This window comes from Mustela nivalis (assembly GCF_964662115.1).
Source record: "Mustela nivalis genome assembly, chromosome: 13".
Taxonomy (NCBI): domain Eukaryota; kingdom Metazoa; phylum Chordata; class Mammalia; order Carnivora; family Mustelidae; genus Mustela; species Mustela nivalis.
This window is the reverse complement of record NC_139032.1, coordinates 26971788-26990162: the sequence shown is the minus strand read 5'-3', so window position 1 is coordinate 26990162 and position 18375 is coordinate 26971788. Positions and strand designations below refer to the sequence as shown.

Sequence of the window (18375 nt, the reverse complement as noted above, 5' to 3'; positions counted from 1 at the left end):
CCCAGATACATGTCCTGTTTTTCTGAGGTCATATCTCCCTTTTAAATTTACCCTCTTCCTTCCTAAAGGAGCATGGAAATAATTTCTGGCTGTATTTCAATTTTCTACATACTGCCCCCCCACCCGCCCTTCCCCATCCACCCTGAAAAACATAACTGTGTGGTGACACTGAACTTTTCTAGGGGAACTTTGTTGAACGTGGAATACAAGAGTACAGGGTAATCATTGGTTTTCTTGAAGCAGTGCATTGACTAACAGAGTATGCTTTGAAATAAGTGATTAGTTTTATATCCTGGCTCTTTGCGCACTGTGTAATTTTGAGCAAGCCCCTTAACCTCTACCTCAGTTTCCTCTTCAGTGAAATGGAAGTGTTGATACTATCTACTTGATAGTGTTCTTCTGCAGATTAAATTATGTAAAATTCTTAGCATAGTGCTTCTCACATTTTCAGTGCTCAGTAAATGTTAGTTATTTTGATTATTGCCACCACCATCATATATTTATATTTTTAAATTAATTTTCTTAAGTTTAACTGACCTTTAATAGGAGTAAAAATATGGCAACTAAGGAGATTGAGGGGAGCATCCTTTAGTCTGGATCTTGACATTAGGTTTTCTATCTTGAGGAGCCCAAATACTGTGTTCTATTAGAATAAACTCTGAGAAAAACAAAATACAGTGCAGTAACCAAAACAGCAACAACACAACGGTGGTCCAATACAAGCAGATTTCAACTTACTGTGAAATTAGTACAACCTTTATTCAGTGATTATTCTCTACATGCAATTAATAATTTGGAAAACTTTAATCTGGAATGTATTTTTCTTAACTGGTTACATTTCTATTATTTCAGAATGATGATATTGAAACGGATATTAACAAACTAAAACCCCAGCAGGAACCCGGACGAACGATAGAAGAACTTAAAATGTATGAACACCTTTTCCCTGAGCTTGTTGATGATTTTCAGGTATAAATATAGAAAATACAGCATCTTAATTGATTTTAAGAAACAGTTCTTTTTTTTTTTTTCCTTCCTTAGGCCTAAAATCACTGTTTTCCTTCTGGATTTTATTTCTAATATGAAAGTATTTTGGGTGTCATTGGGCAGTTACTTTAGCATTCTGAGCTGCAAACTGCTTATCTGTAAAATGAAGGGACTAGCTTGTTAAGTTTTTGGACTAGCTTTTGCATTTTATCATCACTTTGGCTCATTGCTTTAATTAGCATAGTTTTTTATTTAAAAAAAGAAATCTTTAAAATGGCATTTTAAAGTCTTAAGTTGAAGTCGTCTGTCAGTTCCGTCCAGCTGAAGGGGGAGGTAGAAGCTGAGCAAGTGCTGAATTAAAACAGGAGTCTCTGCTGGTTGGCTTGTTTTTCCTGACAATCACCATATAAGCGGGGACTGTGGGGCCAGGGGAGGACGGCCCGAAGTCTTCATATCTGAGTTGGTTCATAGGGAGACTGACTCCTTGTTAACATTTCTTACCCTCATTTATTTTCTGGAGTGTACTTACTTAGCGTGGGTTATGCAGCAAGTAAACCAGATTGAATTGATGGGAATTAGTAGATAGAGTTTCTTACTCTCATTCAGCTGCTCCCTTATGGTGGGTTCCTGAATAAGTCTCTGAAATTGTCTAGGATCTTAACCTGTAAAATAAAGCATTTGGACCAGATAATCTCAGATTTATTCAGCTCTTACTACAGGTCCTCATGCCTCCCAGATCCATGCATTTAATTCCTAGTTGCTTAAAGAAAAAGACTTCATTGTAAGGTTATATGTGAAAAATAAAAAAAGGAAGTACAGTTGACCCTTGAAAAACATGGAGGTTAGGGGTGCCAACCTCCCAATAAAGTAAAAAAATGCATGTATAAGTTTGGACTCCCCCAAAACTTACTTAAAGCCTACTGTTGACTGAAATTCTTACCAATAATGTAAGCAGTTGATGAACACATTTTGTATGCTGTGTGTATTATATATATGTATTGTGTGTGTGTGTGTGTGTATGTATATATATATACATATATATGTGTGTGTGTGTATATATATATATATATATATATATATATATATATGTATGTATATATATGGAAGGAATTTGGGGAAGGAATTGATTATTATGTGAAGAAGTCACCTACTTTCTTCTCTCTGTGTGTATAAGAACTATATAACATGAATAAAAATGGTAAGAGTTTTGATGTGAGAGTAAAGAAAATTTTTTTAATGGGTGTCAAGGCTGGGATTTTGATTCTCATTCTTTTGCAGGCCACTTCTTTCTTGTAGGTTGTGATGGTGAGTTCTTGTAGGTCTGCCTGTTAATACATCACCTGGAACAGGCTACCCTTGATGTTTTCCTGCTGGGCCAGATTGTCCTTTAGTTTGGTTGCTGAAGAGAGCAGGTTCCTACTTTTGGTCTGACTTGGCCAAGGTCAGATGGTAAAGACAGGCTAGTCAGAGTGTAAGTGCTCTGAAAAGTGTCCCCAAGTGAGTCACTTCTTTTTATTATGTTTAAGCAAAAAAACCTGCATCAAGTATTTCAGATAGCATGTATTTATCCCTGTGTCTCTCTACTTTGCCATAAAGTTTAATGTAGAACAGCTGTATTTCTGTAGCGTACGTTATGGGGAATAGCACATTGTCTTTTATTTACATAACTGGAAAATCATTTCTGAAGTAGTTGTGTTGGCACTGGACTACCTTTCTCATTTTTCAGTTTCAGAGGAATGCATTGTTCAAACGCTTTGGTCTCTATTATTTGAAGTGTGTGTTGGAACTATATCTAAGCAGCAGTTAAATTATTAAGTGAAAGATTTTTGAGAATTGAAAATATTGGTTGGTTCCAGATAAGTATTTGAAAGGATTTTTTCAGCTATCATATTGTCAAATACTGGCAGATCATGACATATTAAACATTAAATGAAATTAAGTTCAATTACAACTTTTTCCATTTGGATTTGCATGTCATTTTCAGTATCCACCATTGGAGCTTAAAATTACTTGATGTGTTTTCTGTACACCATCCACTTTTTTTCCAGATGTGTTAAGGCAGTTACTCAGTGGCCAGATGGAGGCACATTGAATGCATTTGAAGACAAAATATAGAATTGTTAAAGTAATTATCAACAGACTTTTTGAAGGCTCTTATCATGCTTTTAAAACTGTGATTATTTATTCATAGTGACAGTTACAGTTTTATTTGCTTTGTTTCTTAATAGCAGAATATTGGCAGTGTCAAAATTCTGAATTTTCACAGCTCTTTTTTCATGTCTTTGGTAGCATGATGACAGTTACCATGTGGACTTTTGTTTTTCTTTTATTCCTCTTTTTAATTTGGCTTTAAATTTTTATTTAAGATATGTATGGACAGATTTTAAAGAGTCACATAATTTTACAGTTTAATCAGGAAAAACAGGGTCCCCTTCCTACTTGCTGTTTCCTAGAATCAATTTTAGCATGTTTTTGAAGTTGAAATCCCCGTGCATCTAAACGGTAGGCTTAGAGTGCCATCTCTTGATTTTCCTGCTTTTGGTCACTGCCCCCCTCCTTTTTCCTCCAGTTTTTAAGATAGGTATCCAGTAATTATCAGTCTTCTTTTCCAGGATGTATATTTTCAAGTTATAAATTTCTCTCCAGTTACTGTTTTAGCTACATCACACATATTTTGATATTTAGTATTTTCATTATCTTTGTTTTGAAACTTTATTTTCATTATGATTTTTCTTTGATTCATTAGTCATGTCAAAGTAAGCTTTTTAAAATTCCGATTTTGTATTTATCTTGACTTCTAGCATTTGTAGCAGGAAGAGGACAGTCTACTTTTTTTTTAAGATTTTGTTTATTTGAGAGAGAGAGTTAGGAAGAGAGAGAGGAAAAGCGAGTACATGCAGAGGGAAAAGGAGAAGCAGACTCCCCACTGAGCAGAGAGCCCAACGTGGGGCTTGATCCCAGGATCTTGATCCCAGGATCTTGGGATCATGACCTAACCAACTGAGCCACCCAGGTGCCCTAAGAGGACATTCTTTATAATTAGAATCTTTTGAAAATTTTGAGGCTTATTTTATGGCATTGAATTTGATCAGCTTTTGTTACTATTTTTGTATCCTTGGAAAGAACTCTTCTGTAACTGTCAGGCACAGTGGTATGTTTTCCCATTGGGATAAGATTGGTCATCATGTTGAGAAGATTTTTTCTGTCCTGGATTTTTATTCCAGCCCTATCAATTACTGTGAAAAATGTGTTAAAAATTTCTCACTGTGATTGCAAATGTGTCTCCTTCTTTTTGTAGGTCAGTTTTTGTTATGTATTTTTGAGTTTATTTATTTATTGCATATAAATGTGAATTGATTTCTGTTCCTCCTGGAATGAACTTTTTTTTTAAAAGATTATTTTAGAGAGAGAGTGAGAGAGAAGAGCAAGCAAGTAACGAGCAGGTTGAGGGTGGGGGAGAGGGAGAGAGAGAATCCCAAGCAGACTCCCTGCTGAACATAGAGTGCAACGTAGGGCTCTGTCCCAAGACTTTAAGATGATGACCTGAGCTAAAACCAACAGTCGGTCATTTAACCATCTGAGTCACCCATGCATCCCTGAAATGAAATTTTAATGGTTACGAAGTTGCTGATGCTGTAAAGTTGCTCATCTCTAAGAATTTAAGGCAAAAAATGTTCAATAAAATATTAATATAGCTAAATTAACTTTGATGACTTACCTGGTGTCTTTTATTTTTATTTTATTTTACTTTTGAGAGAGGAGAGCACATGCTTCAGGGGGAGGGGCAGAGGCCAAGGGAGAGAATCTTGAGCAGCCTTGATAGTCCAGTGCAGGCTCCGTCCCACAACTTTGAGGTCACAACCTGAACTGAAGTCAAGAGTCAGTTGCTCAGCCTACCAAGCCACTCAGGTGCCCCTTGCCTGGTATCTTTTAAGATCTTTTTACTTTCAGCTTTTTGATATCCTTAGATGTATATCTTTTTAAACAGTGTATAGTTGGATTTAAAAAAATCAAGTCCGAGTCTTGGAACATTTAGTTCATTTAATTGGAGCATTTAGTTCATTTACATAGAATTATTACTGTATTTGGATTTATATTTATGAGATATTATTTTGTATTTTCATTTGTTTCACCTGTGTTATCTTTGTCTTTTTTTTAGCCTTCATTTCGATTGACTCTTTTTGTTTCACTTTTTAACCCTTATCCTTTTGGAAGCTGTACGGTCTTGTCATTTTTTTAATCAACTTTGTTGAGGTGTACATTTACATACAATAAACTATTCCTTTGAAGTATAAGTTTGAATATTGACATATATACAGAAATTCTAGCTCCTCTTGGTGTTGTAACATACATTTTTACTATTCTGATGTTAATCGGAACCTTTCTTCTTTTAATGATAAAATGAAATTTGGAATACTTTAAGTATAATCACCTCCCAAACCAATGTACATATTTTTAATTTATGTTTTAACGCTAGCTTTAAAAAAAAAACCTATATGATGGTATTGTTTTGTGTTTTACATTCAGTGTTATGATTTACAGACATTTTTACTACTTTTTGTTTTTTACTTCTTGTTTCTCAGTCTTTCAGTCTGACTTACTTTCCTTTTGCTGGAATTATGTCTTTTAGTGTCTCTCTTGGTTTGAAAGTTGTCTTTACTTTGTAATCATTCTTGAAAGTTAGTTTCTCTGGCTGGTTTCTAAAAATCAACTTTAATGAAATATAATTTACATGCAGTATATTATTCATATTTAAGTTCAGTGAGTTTTGACAAATTTGTACAACTGTGCAGCTACCAACCCAGCCAAGATACAGAATTATTTCCGTCACTCCAGGTGTGTCCCTGGGCCCTTGTGTCTGTTACCTGCCCAGGTAACTACTGATCTACTCTCTGTTACTGTAGGTTAACTTTGCCTGTTCGGGAACTTCTCATAACCAGGATCCTATGTGAATGTACTCTTGTGTAAGGCCTCTGTGCTTGTCTTAGGGTTTTGAGGTTCACTGATGTTGTATGTATCAGTATCTCTTTCCTGATTGCTGAGTGGTATTTCATTGTATGGATGTACCATAATTCCTTCATCTATTCACTTGCTGAACACTGGAATGGTTGCAGTTTGGGGCTACTGTGAATAAGATTGATACCAGAATCTGTGTAAAAAGCTTTTTTTTTGGTGGAGATTTGCCTTCATTTCTCTTGGGTGGATAACTATGAGTGAAATTATTGGGTAGTATGTATGGGAATTGTATGTTTTCACTTTATAACACATTGTTTGTGGTGACTTTTGGGATAATTTCTTTAGCTTCCTGCTCCACAGTTTCCCAGTAGTGTTGACTAAAGGTGGGTATTCTTTTTTAAATCTTGTTTGGAATTCACTGTCTTTTAGAATCTGAATTGTTTTCTCTTAGGGGTTGGAAAAACCCACCTCTTCTCCAGAAAGTGCCTTTTTCTCTTTCCTTCTCTCTTTTGGCATTACCAGTTGGATGGTAATCCAGACTTTTTTACTCTCTTCTGTTTCTTTTAACTCTTTTTCATGTTTTCCCTTTCTTTCTCTGTGCTGCATTCAACTGAATTCATTCAAACAGTCTGCCAGTTCTGTCATTTTATTTTTGGCTCTATCTGATTGGTCATTATAAACATCCATTGGGCACTGAAACTTGTTTTCTCTTTTGGTGTAGAAGGTTTATAAAAGATCTGTTTAGTCACTCTTTTTTTTTTTTTTTTTTTTTAAAGATTTTACTTATTTATTTGACAGACAGAGATCACATGTAGGCAGAGAGGCAGGCAGAGAGAGAGAGAGAGAGGGAAGCAGGCTTCCTGCGGAGCAGGGAGCCCGATGCGGGGCTCGATCCCAGGACCCTGAGATCATGACCCGAGCTGAAGGCAGCAGCCCAAACCACTGAGCCACCCAGGCGCCCCTGTTTAGTCACTCTTAAACTTCTTGTTTCTTGTCTTTTATTTCTTTTCAACATATTACATATAGCCATTTAGTTAGTCTTATAGTTTTAGTGTCTGAAATTCTTGTAGGTCTTTTTCTACATCTGTTTGTTTTAGTTAGTTCTCTTCTACTTGCTTAATTTTTCATTTAGTTGTTGTTTTTTCCTCCCTGTGAGCTGATTTTCTTTATAATTCTGTTTTCTTTATAATTCTGTTTGTGGAGCTTATGTGGAAACACCAGACATTTTTGTTATTTCCTTTGACAATCACTCATATAGGTTACATTCCTCCTTGAGGGTTTTTGGAATACTCAAGTAATGTGAGTTCAGGCTTCAGTTTGTGTGGTGTGTGATGTTAGGCTTTTGGTACCAATTTATGAGTAGTCTTTTTTTTTTTACCCTCTTAGTTCTAAGGTTTGAGACTGTTGGTTTTCTTCACTATTTCTTTTGTGGTGGGACTATTTTTAGGGGATTTATAGCAAAGGTTTCGTTCTTTATGAGGTTTCATCTTTATGGGAGGAGGACCTTTTGGTAGACTTCCCATCTTATGCAGGTCCTGGGATAGTCTCTTATTCTTTATACTCTGAGATAGAAAAACCTAAACCCCAGGTCACCTGGTTTAGCAAATGTTTTCCAAGTGGAAGTTACTACTTTGGGATCCCATTTTCATTACTATTTCCTCTTTGTTTTTGCTGTCTTATTCATTTGTTGTACTTAAAATATTTTAATATCTTACCCAGCAATTATAAGAGTTTCTGAGGGGTGATACCTTACTCACCAGGTTTCCTACAACAGGATTTTTTTTTTTTTTTTTAAGAATTACAGGGTCATAGGGGCGCCTGGGTGGCTCAGTGGGTTAAGCCGCTGCCTTCGGCTCAGGTCATGATCTCAGAGTCCTGGGATCGAGTCCCGCATCGGGCTCTCTGCTCAGCGGAGAGCCTGCTTCCCTCTCTCTCTCTCTGCCTGCCTCTCCATCTACTTGTGATTTCTCTCTGTCAAATAAATAAATAAAATCTTTAAAAAAAAAAAAAAAAAGAATTACAGGGTCATATTTTAATTCCTGAATTTTACAGTTCAGCATTAATATCACCATGTGTGTACAGATGGTATAAGATAAGCGCAGTGGTATTTTTGATACAAAATAAATGTCTGTTTTATTAAAAAACTATCTTTCATATATACACGGCAGCCCATCTTTTCGGAACAATCTCTTCTAACTATAGAATTTTTCAGAATAAGGGCATTCTCAGGAAAAATGGACTCATAACACATATTACGAGGGTGATCTGAAGATTGTAGGTAGAATTACTATTTTCACTTTTTTACCCTAATGCATTAAATTGTATTTTGAATTGTTCTCAGTTCAGCATGATCTCAGATCATAGATGAGCAGATTAACATCAAAATATTTACAGTTAACTTGCTGTTCTAAAAATCAGACCTCTTAACTGTTTGCCTCAACTTATTATTTTAAATTAATTTATGTACATGGAATGTGCTTACACTCTTTTTAAAAAATGCAGCTTTCATTTTACATTCTTGTTTATGGGGAAACTTCCTCTGCTGCATACCTACTTTGATACTGAAGTAACTTCTTGAATCAAAATGGCATCTAGATATTAGATGCCACTTAATTCAGCACTATTCTCTGAATGCCAGTGTTCATAAATCAACAGAGTGTTTTCCTCTTCAACAGCTGTAATGCACAGCCACCTACCTATTACCTCCTTTGTGCCTCTACTGTCTCCTTGGATTAGATGTGGTAGAGGGGCTGGAAGTGAATCATCTTTGAGTTCCTGGTTTTTATTTATTTATTTTAAAGATTTTATTTATTTATTTGACAGAGAGAGATCGCAAGCAGGCAGAGAGGCAGGCAGAGAGAGAGGAGGAAGCAGGCTCCCTGCTGAGCAGAGAGCCCGATGCGGGCCTCGATCTCAGGATCCTGAGATCATGACCTGAGCCGAAGGCAGTGGCTTAACCCACTGAGCCACCCAGGCGCCCAAGTTCCTGGTTTTTATACAGTGGATATTTAAGGAATCAATCCCAAAGGAAAAGTTTCATAATTTTCATGACATAATGAGTCTTAAAAAGTTAAAGAAAATTAAAAGAAGTGCAAATACAGAAAAATATTTGCAAAAAACGGGTTAGAGGATTAGTTTATGTGTGTGTGTATGTCTGTATTTTTTTAATGGAGGAATTTATACAACAAAATAAGAAAAACCCTATATTTCAGGAACAAATAAGCTATCTATGAAGAATTAAACCAGTTAACAGATGAATAGACAATTTTTTGCTTTTCTCATAGGGAAATTAAAATTTAAATGACAGGAGATGATACTTCTTAACTACCACTTTTAAAGAAGTGTTTTAAAACTATAGTAGCTAATGTTGGCAAGGAAGAAGATCAGTTGGAATAGATAACCTCATACAGAGTGAGAATAAATATTAAGATATGTATTATTAGAGAGTATTTGGACAATTTGTATTAAATATTAAAATTGATTGTAGTATCTGTCCCTGTAATTCCATGTCTGTGCTTAGGAAATCGTGCTAAAGAAAGAAAAATTTTATGCAAACGGATGTTCATTACAGAATTCTTTATAGTAATAATTTTGGAAATGGCTTACTTACATGCTTTATGTGTTTAAATCCTTCTCTGTTGTATAAAGGACTTAATGCCCAACTGTGGAATAAAGGTTAAGTCAATTGCGGTATATTTCTTTTATAGAGTCTTATATAGACAAAAAAATATTTATATAAATCTAAAAGGAGAGAAGCTTACTTGATTTGTCAGCAGCATCCTTTTTTTTAAACTTGGCTTTTAGGACATTTTTCTTTCCTGGTATTTGTCTTTCCAGACTGACTTTTCCTTCTCTGTTTCCTTTTCGGTTTTATCTTTATCTCTTCAACCTCTGTAGATTGATTTTAGTGCCCCGGTGTTCAGTTTTTTTTCTTCTCTTTAGTTCTTTCCAATGATGATTTCCATTCTCATTGTTCAGAATAATATCTGCATGATAATGACTCTCAAGTATTTGTCTTCTGGATGGATATTTCTTCTCCATTCTAAACTCATATGTCTAATTGCCTACTTTAATAGCTCACATTTAACCACTCAGAGCTAAACTAAAGCTTTTCGTTTATTCAGGCAAGCACTTGGGTGCCATATGTGACACCTCTGTCACATATGTGTACCTTCTGTCCTGCCTCTGGTCTTTTGCAGTGTCATGGCACTTCTGGCTCACCGTGCATTTGGAATCCAACCCCTTCTCACCAACTTGCCTAGACTCTTAATTGGTCCTCAGTCCTCAGAAGGATAATAGAACAGTGGTTCTCAACTGGGCTTGTCTCCAGGGCGTGTTTGACAATATCTAGGGATATTTTTGGTGATCACAAATGGGTGGGGATGCTACGGGCATCTAGGGTGGATAGAGGAGAGAGGCCGGGGATGTTGCCAAACATCCTATAACGTGCAAGATGGTGCTGCCTATCTTGCCACCTCTGACCCCTGAAATACAGAACCAAAACCCAACAAAAAAGAAATACACACACACACACACACACACACACACACAATTTTGAATTTTTTAAATTCTAGCTAGTTAACATTTAGGGTAAAATTGGCTTCATGCATAGAATTTAGTGATTCATGACTTATGTATAACAACACCCAGTGCTCATCCCAAGTGCCCTCCTTAATGCCCGCCTCCCTCTAGTAAACCTCAGTTTGTTCTCTATGGTTAAGACTCTCTTATGGTTTGTTTCCCTCTCTTTAAAAATGAATTATCTAGATCAAATGTCTCAACCCCTTTGGTTATGAAACCCTGTACTCTAGGTAGTTAAGGAACTCTGTGCTTACACAGGTTCTGTTTTCTTTTGTGTGTGTTTTTTGTTTTCCTAAATATAAGTCATCTCATGGCATTCCTCTTCCCCAAACTGTCCATTGGCTGCCAGTGTAGCCTGCAAAGCCGTACAGTATCTGGTCCTCTTTTACATCTTGGATTTTATCTTGCTCATTCTGTGCCAGCCATCCTAACTCCCTTGCTGGTCTCTGCATACATCAGGCATTCTTCTACTCTGGCTCCTGAGCATGGCAGCCCTTTCTGCCTTTGCTTTTATGTTATCTTCCCAGTGAGGCTTCACAAATCCATGGAATTTCAAATTGTAGCCCATCTTCCCTCCCCTTGGCACTCCCAGTACCAGTACCCCATTCTCCCCTCTTTAATGCTTTAGCCTACTCACCTTCCATAGCATACATTTTTGTCATTTTTAAAGAAAGATTTATTTTAGAAAAGGAAAAGAGGGTGCACATAGGGGTGGGTGCAGAGGAAGAGGGAGAGGATCCTCAAGCAGACTCCCTGCCAAGCCCAGAGCCTCATGGGGTTGGGGACTTGATGTCAGGACCCTGAGATCTTGACCTGAGCTGAAATCAAGAGTGGATGCTTAACCGACTCAGCTACCCAGGCGTGCCTGTGTCATGTTTATTACTTGATGTGTTGACAGTCCTCTCCCTTCCTTCCAAAGAAGGAAGCTGCAAGAGGGAAGAGGCTTTTGTTTCTCTTTTTGTTTTTAAGTTGATGGTATTTAAGTGCCTGAAACATTGCTTGGCACAAAACAGACACTCTAATTGTTGAGTTAATGAATAACAATTCAGTTGTGTGTGTGTGTTTTTTTTTAATAGGAGCCTGGATGCTTTTAATATCTTTGTGCTTTTGTAAAATTTCCCATATTTCTCTTATGTAGGCATTATTTTTATAATTGAAAAAGTAAAATAAGTGTAATGAATTTTGTGGCTAAATACTTTGTGTTTTCTTAGTGAAATTAAAACATACTCTTTTATCCATCTTCCTGATTTTCAAATGTTAGGTTTCTGAAGCAGCATATTCAAGAATATAGTCTTAGTTTTGTTAATACATTTTAATATTTACAGGTAAAAGGTTGAACATGTGTTTTTTTTTTTTTTTTAATTTTCAAAGGACTATGATTTAATCTCCAAAGAACCAAAGCCTTTCGTATTTGAGGGAAAAGTACGTGGTCCTATTGTTGTTCCTACTGGGGGAGAGGAAGCATCTGGGAATCCAGGCAACTTAAAAAAAGGAGTTGTCAGGAATGCAAATGTGTCTCCTAAAGGAGAGGAAGGTGATAAGAAACCTACCTGTATGGATGTGGCAAAAGAAGATATTAAGAATAATGACAGAACATCACAACAGCAGCTAGGTGATCAAAACAGAACTATTACATCCACTCAGGGCGTAAACAATGATATTGTGAAGGCCTTGGACCGAATTACGTTGCAGAATATCCCTTCCCAGACAGCCCCAGGTTTTACTGCAGGAGCCAAGAAGGACTACAACCTCCCTCTTACCGTCCTCACGTGCACTAAAGCTTGTCCACACATGGCCGCTTGTGGAAATGTTCTTTTTGAGGGAAGAACAGTTCAGCTAGGGAAACTGTGTTGTACTGGAGTTGAAACTGAGGATGATGAAGATACAGAGTCTGTTTCATCAGTGGAGCAAGCGTCAGTGGAAGTCTCTGATGGACCCACACTCCACGACTCAGATCTCTATATTGAGATTGTGAAAAATACAAAGTCTGTCCCAGAATATTCAGAAGTGGCTTATCCTGATTATTTTGGTCACATTCCACCTCCATTCAAAGAGCCTATTTTAGAAAGACCATATGGTGTACAAAGGTGAGTTTCAGGTTTCTTCTTTCTCTTAAAACAAGCCCATTGTCAAAATATGGGTACTTAGGAAGAAAAGTATTCTGAATTAAAGTTATTGTCATTTTTTTATCCTGCTTTGGAAATTTGCTCTTATTTGCAATTGTTCTTATGGGTTAACTTTATTTTCTAAGCTCATTACTTACTCAGATGGAGCCAGCATAATAAACCTGACCATTGGACAATTTAGAAATTTTTATTTAGATGGCATCTGAATATATAGGTTATTTACTAATCTTTAATAAATATTAGTAGCAATATATTAATTTAGTATTTTATTATAATTTGAACTTGATTTAGATTTATGATTTAAAAATGGAAATGTGGACACATATTACTTTGTTGCAAAAATTGAAATTGGAAATACTCAGTATGAAAATTTGGGTCTCATAAAAACAGTAACTAAAGTTATTAGATCTTGCCAATTAATTTTATAAATTACAAATAGTATTAACTATTACCATCTAGTAATACCTGGCCTCTAAGTACATTTGTGGTGCAACTTGACTCTTTTCAGTGATTATGTTTAGGGTTTTGTGATGATGGTTTACTAGTGCCTAATCTCTGTGCTCTTGTTATGAGTATAGCACATAATGATACAGAAGACACTGCTGTGGGCATTTGATTTTCCTTGGACTGTAGGCTTTTTTAAAACAACAGTTGTATCTTCTTAATTTTTTTATATTTAATGTATTATATAAATTAATCATTTTTACTTAGCAACTTAGTGTGTGTTTAATGGTACCATTTGGCTCCTTGACCCACAGGTATGGAATCACATAAGATGTAGCATCAGAACTGGGAAAGGTGTGTAGAAGTGGGCGTGGCTCTGGCATCCACTGGATGCATCACACACACACACACACACACACACACACACTGCACTGTCCAGAGGCACCTGGCCTCTTAGAGTGCCAGAATGGCCTTCAAAAGGCCAGTGAAGCTCCCAACTAGGAGGAAATACTGTGTAGTAATGGCTTGCCATCTTTCAAAATGAAGTATATGTACTAAATTAGAAACTTCCATGTGGTTCTGTATTCCCAAAAGAAAGAATGCATAAGTCTCATACCAGGAGGACCAGGAGGTGGGGACAGAAAGTAGTCCTACCTACCTGTGGCTCGCAGTGTTCCACTAGGGGACTTGGTACTTTCTGTCCCTGTACCTCTGAGCTCTGCAGGGTTAGTAGTCCTGCTTCCCAGAGTGGATGCTGTCTTTCCATGGGGGATGTAATAAGGGTACAACTTCCCTACAGGCTGCCAAGGGTGTCTTTAGACTCTTGGGTCTAGGACCAGCAGGCATCTTGACCCAGATCAGCTAAAGGAGGTGAGATTGCTTGTACACCATGGCAGCAGGTCGACTATGTGTGGAACTCAAGTGATTCACTTGTTTTAAGCATGAGTGGGCATGTCACAGCCCCTCAGAATGAGAAGAGATGATTGCCAGGGGCTCAAACTCCTCTAAGTTTGGGTCACTTGCAGGGTGGAGCTGAGTGGGTGGGGGGTTTAGATTGATGCTGGAGGATTGAGATGAGGCATTGCAGCCTTGGGGAGGTTGCAGTGTTGGAAACAAAGTTCATCCTGGTCACATTTGTCTTCTCAGGTTCTCCTTAGGAGATGCCCACAGGAACTGTGGGGGAACTGCATGGGAACTGCATTTGTTCCTTCAAGTGACAATAATTTGAGCCTGGAGGAACAAATGCATGTAGCAAGCATACTTGAACCAGTTGGTTTGACTTGATAGGCATGACGAGTTAGTGGGGTGTGTCCTGGCAGGACAGGGCACTCTGAAAATCAAGTCAGAGTGTTCGGATTCTAGGCTTGGCTCTCTCACTGATTCTGTGTGTGTATGTTTGCACAAAATAACTTAATTTCTCTAGATATCAATTTTATTTTCGAACAATGGATTGATGCCCATTAGTAACCCGTATTAAGTATAAAATTAGTGTGTCATGTAGTACAGCAAAGTATTATTTCATAAACTTTTGTTTCAGGGGCATGTGTGTGTATGTGCATGTGCACACACATAGCAGTCATTTTTTTTTTTTTAAAGATTTGTTTTAGAGAGAGAGTGTGCCCAGGGGAAGGGGCAGAGGGAAAGAGAGAGAGAGAGAGAAAATCTCAAGTAGGCTCCCCACTGAGTGGGAAGCGTGATGTGGGGCTTGATCCCATGACCCTGAGATCATGACCTGAGCCAAAATCAAGAGTTGGACACTTAACTGACTGAGCTACCCAGGCGACCTATTAGGACAGTGATTTTTTTTTTTTGAAAGATCTTATTTATTTATTGGAGCAAGAGAGGCAGAGATAGGGCAGGAGCAGGGAAGAGAGGGAGAAGAAAGCTTCCTGCTGGGCAGGGACCCTGATGTGGGACTTGATCCCAGGACTCTGGGATCATGACCAGAGCCAAAGGCCGTCGCTTAACCAACTGAGCCACCCAGGCACCCAGTACAGTGAATTTTAAAATGTATTTCTAGTAGGTAATGATCAGAAAACTTTGTCATTCACCTCGAAAACACATATGCAAACTATGGCCTGTTGTATCAAATATAGCTCACTACTGCCTGTTTATGTTCAGCCCACAAGCTAAGAGTGGTTTTACATGTTTAAATGGTTCTAAAACAAAACATTTTGTGACACATGAAAATTATATGACATTCATATTTGTGTTAATAAGTAAAGATTTTTGGGGGCACAGCCATTCCTATTTGTTTATGTATGATCTGTAACTGTTTTGGTGCCACTATGGTAGAGTTGAATGATTGTTGTAGAGACCGTGTAGCTTGCAAAGCCTAAAATATTTATTATTTGTTTCTTAAAGGAAAAGTCTGCTTGACCCCAGTAGCTAGGTATGAAGGCTTCCTGGTTCTGTATATGTGATAAAATATCCAATACAGGCCAGATAGTAAGTATTTCTTATTACCCAGAAATGCTTGGTTTTTGAAATACTGCATTGAGGAGGTTGTTTCTAGTTTGCTTATCTTATTTGCCTAGTCTTCTGCAACTTAGGTTTTGAGCAAATGATAAACGTTTTATAAATTATTTGCCAACTTATAGCCCAGCCCCTGTTCAAATGCAGTAAAATTATAAATGAATAATGTCAAAATTAATAAGAATTTCTTGTTTGATCATTTTCAGAAAAAGGAAGCAATAGACTTTTTAAAATTAGTAAAAATATTTCTGTTAGTTTGAATTTCTACTTTCCAAATATCACTGATCTTTATTTTTTTTTTAAGATTTTATTTATTTATTTGACAGACAGCGATCACAATTAGGCAGAGAGGCAAGCAGAGAGAGAGAGAAAGAGAGAGAGAGAAGGGAGGAAGCAGGCTCCCCACTGAGCAAGAGTCTGATGTGGGACTTGATCCCAGGACACTGGGATCATGACCTGAGCCAACCTGAGGCAGAGGTTTTAACCCACTGAGCCACCCAGGCGCCCCTATCACTGATCTTTTAAGCATTAATATTTTTGAAAATAATGCAGCAAATGAATAAAACTTCATTAAAAATTTCTTCACCTCATATGGAAGGGGTAAAACCTATTATAAGCTTCATATTTCATTGTACTTAATCCTTGAATTTTTTTTTAACTGTAATCACGTATTGATAATTACTTGAATCTGTATTTTTTATTTAAGTTGGCTTACAAATTAAAAGTGTAACTTACCAAAAAAAAAAAAAAAGTGTAACTTACCTCTTGTGTTTTAAAGTGTGCATAGCAGGGCGCCTGGGTGGCTCAGTGGGTTAAGCTGCTGCCTTCAGCTCAGGTCATGATCTCAGGGTCCTGGGATCGAGTCCCACATCCGGCTCTCTGCTCAGCAGGAAGCTTGCTTCCCCCTCTCTCTCTGCCTGCCTCTCTGCCTACTTGTGATCGCTCTCTGTCAAATAAAAAAATCTTTAAAAAAAAATAAAGTGTGCATAGTATTTTTGGGTGCATTTTTCCTGTTTTTCATATTCTGTAAAATAGAGAATGAGAAAACGTAGAAAGAAGAAAGGTCACTTTGCCCCATTCACCAGAGGTGGTAACTTTTAGCATTTGATTTTACTTTCCATTATTTTTCTGTGTGTTTTAAGATTGTCTAACTGTATTTTATAATAGAATATAATTTGTAATGCCTTGTTTTAAAAAGCATTTAAGACCTTGTACCAACATACTTTTATCAAAATGAAATATACGACAAAGAAATACCATGACTCTTAATCACAGAAGTATTTCAGCTTCTCTCAAAATAAAAGAAATGCAAATTAAAAAGTGCTGAAATACCATGTCCTACATAAAAATTGCCAAAATCTAGACATTTTATAGCTCATTCTATTAATGAGGCTGTGGAGGAACAGGCTCCCTTATACATTGATAATGGGATTTCAGATTGATAGTACCTCTTGTGGAGGGCAGTCTTACAGGGTCTGTCAAAATGAACAATACACATTTCCTTTGACATGTAATCCCACATCTGGGAATTTATAAGTTATATGCATGGTATAATTTACACATACGTGAAATGGTGTTCAAAGTTTTTTGTTGCAGCGTTGTTCCCATGCCAGATTAGTTTAATACATTATGGTGTATCTTTTCTGTGACTACTGTGCAGTGATTAAAAAATAGATCTCTAGGCACTGATGGAAGGAGCTATAAGATGCTTACAGAGGGAAAGTAATAATAGTAGTTAACTGGATGGAGGGAGGATATGGGTTGTTTGGCTCCGTGTCAATTTATTACCTGTTCATAAATTTAAAATTAAAAAGTAGGTGAGGGTCACCTGGGTGGCTCAGTGGGTTAAAGCCTCTGCTTTTGGCTCAGGTCATGATCTTAGGGACCTGGATGGAGCCCCACATTGGGCTCTCTGCTCAGCAGGGAGCCTGCTTCCCCCTCTCTCTCTGCCTGCCTCTCTGCCTACTTGTGATCTATCTGTCAAATAAATAAATAAATAAAATCTTTAAAAAAATAATAAATAAAAAGTAGATGAAAGAATTGTGGGAAAGACAAAAATAAGGAAAGCAAAACCCGGAATTTCTTTATATTAAGTCTAGAATGGCTCAGGGGAAATGTAAGTACTTCTGGAACAGACATAATAGCAGAACTCTTAGTAGGAGCAACAGCAGCAGGTAACTTTTTTTGAGTGTTTTTTATGGGCCAGACAGAAAACTGAGTAATCAGCACTTTTTATGCCATGTATATGTGTAAAAAATAAAGTAAGGTGTATCACTTGGCTTTTGTGAGGAACTTGCTATTCTTCCTCTTACTTTATACAAGACTGTGCTGAAGCTAGCGTTTTTGAGCAATTTATCCAAGATTACATTGTTAGTAAGTGGCAGAGCCAAGAGTCAAACTCTGGTCTAGGTCAAGAGCCTGTCCTGTCCATCCTTTAGATAGAGTGATCATGTATATGTGGTTGTGGTTAAACCATACTCTCTATAAAGATTATCTTCTGTGGATCCTCAGGGAGTACTTGTGTGATGAGCAACATTTCCCATAATACCTCTAGAGTAAATATAGCATTGAGATGTATTAAATTCTTTCTTGTAACGCTGCTCTGTACTGGTTAAAACCTAACTAACACAGGACAGTGTTGCTGGTGGCCGCATATCGGATGACCTTCTGAGTATTTTCTGTTCAGACTGCCCTGCGGGAATTATCTTCTGGGCGAAGCCTTTGATATATACTGAATGTCAATAGGTTTGAGGTTACAGTCCCTGAGGGTACCTGGAAAATTTTTATTGTTTTGTTTTGGCTGGAG

At 37.2% G+C, this 18375-nt stretch overlaps 1 protein-coding gene across 10 annotated transcripts in view; it reads left to right on the top strand.

Annotated features, from left to right (window-relative positions):
- AGTPBP1 (ATP/GTP binding carboxypeptidase 1) overlaps positions 1–18375 on the top strand; it is a 157625-nt gene that overhangs the window by 81453 nt on the left and 57797 nt on the right. For all 10 annotated transcript variants that reach the window (XM_082696534.1, XM_082696541.1, XM_082696538.1 and 7 more), the window contains 2 exons: positions 853–969; positions 11896–12611. In XM_082696534.1, coding sequence (XP_082552660.1) covers positions 853–969; positions 11896–12611 — 833 coding nt within the window. The remainder of the gene's footprint in view (positions 1–852; positions 970–11895; positions 12612–18375) is intronic.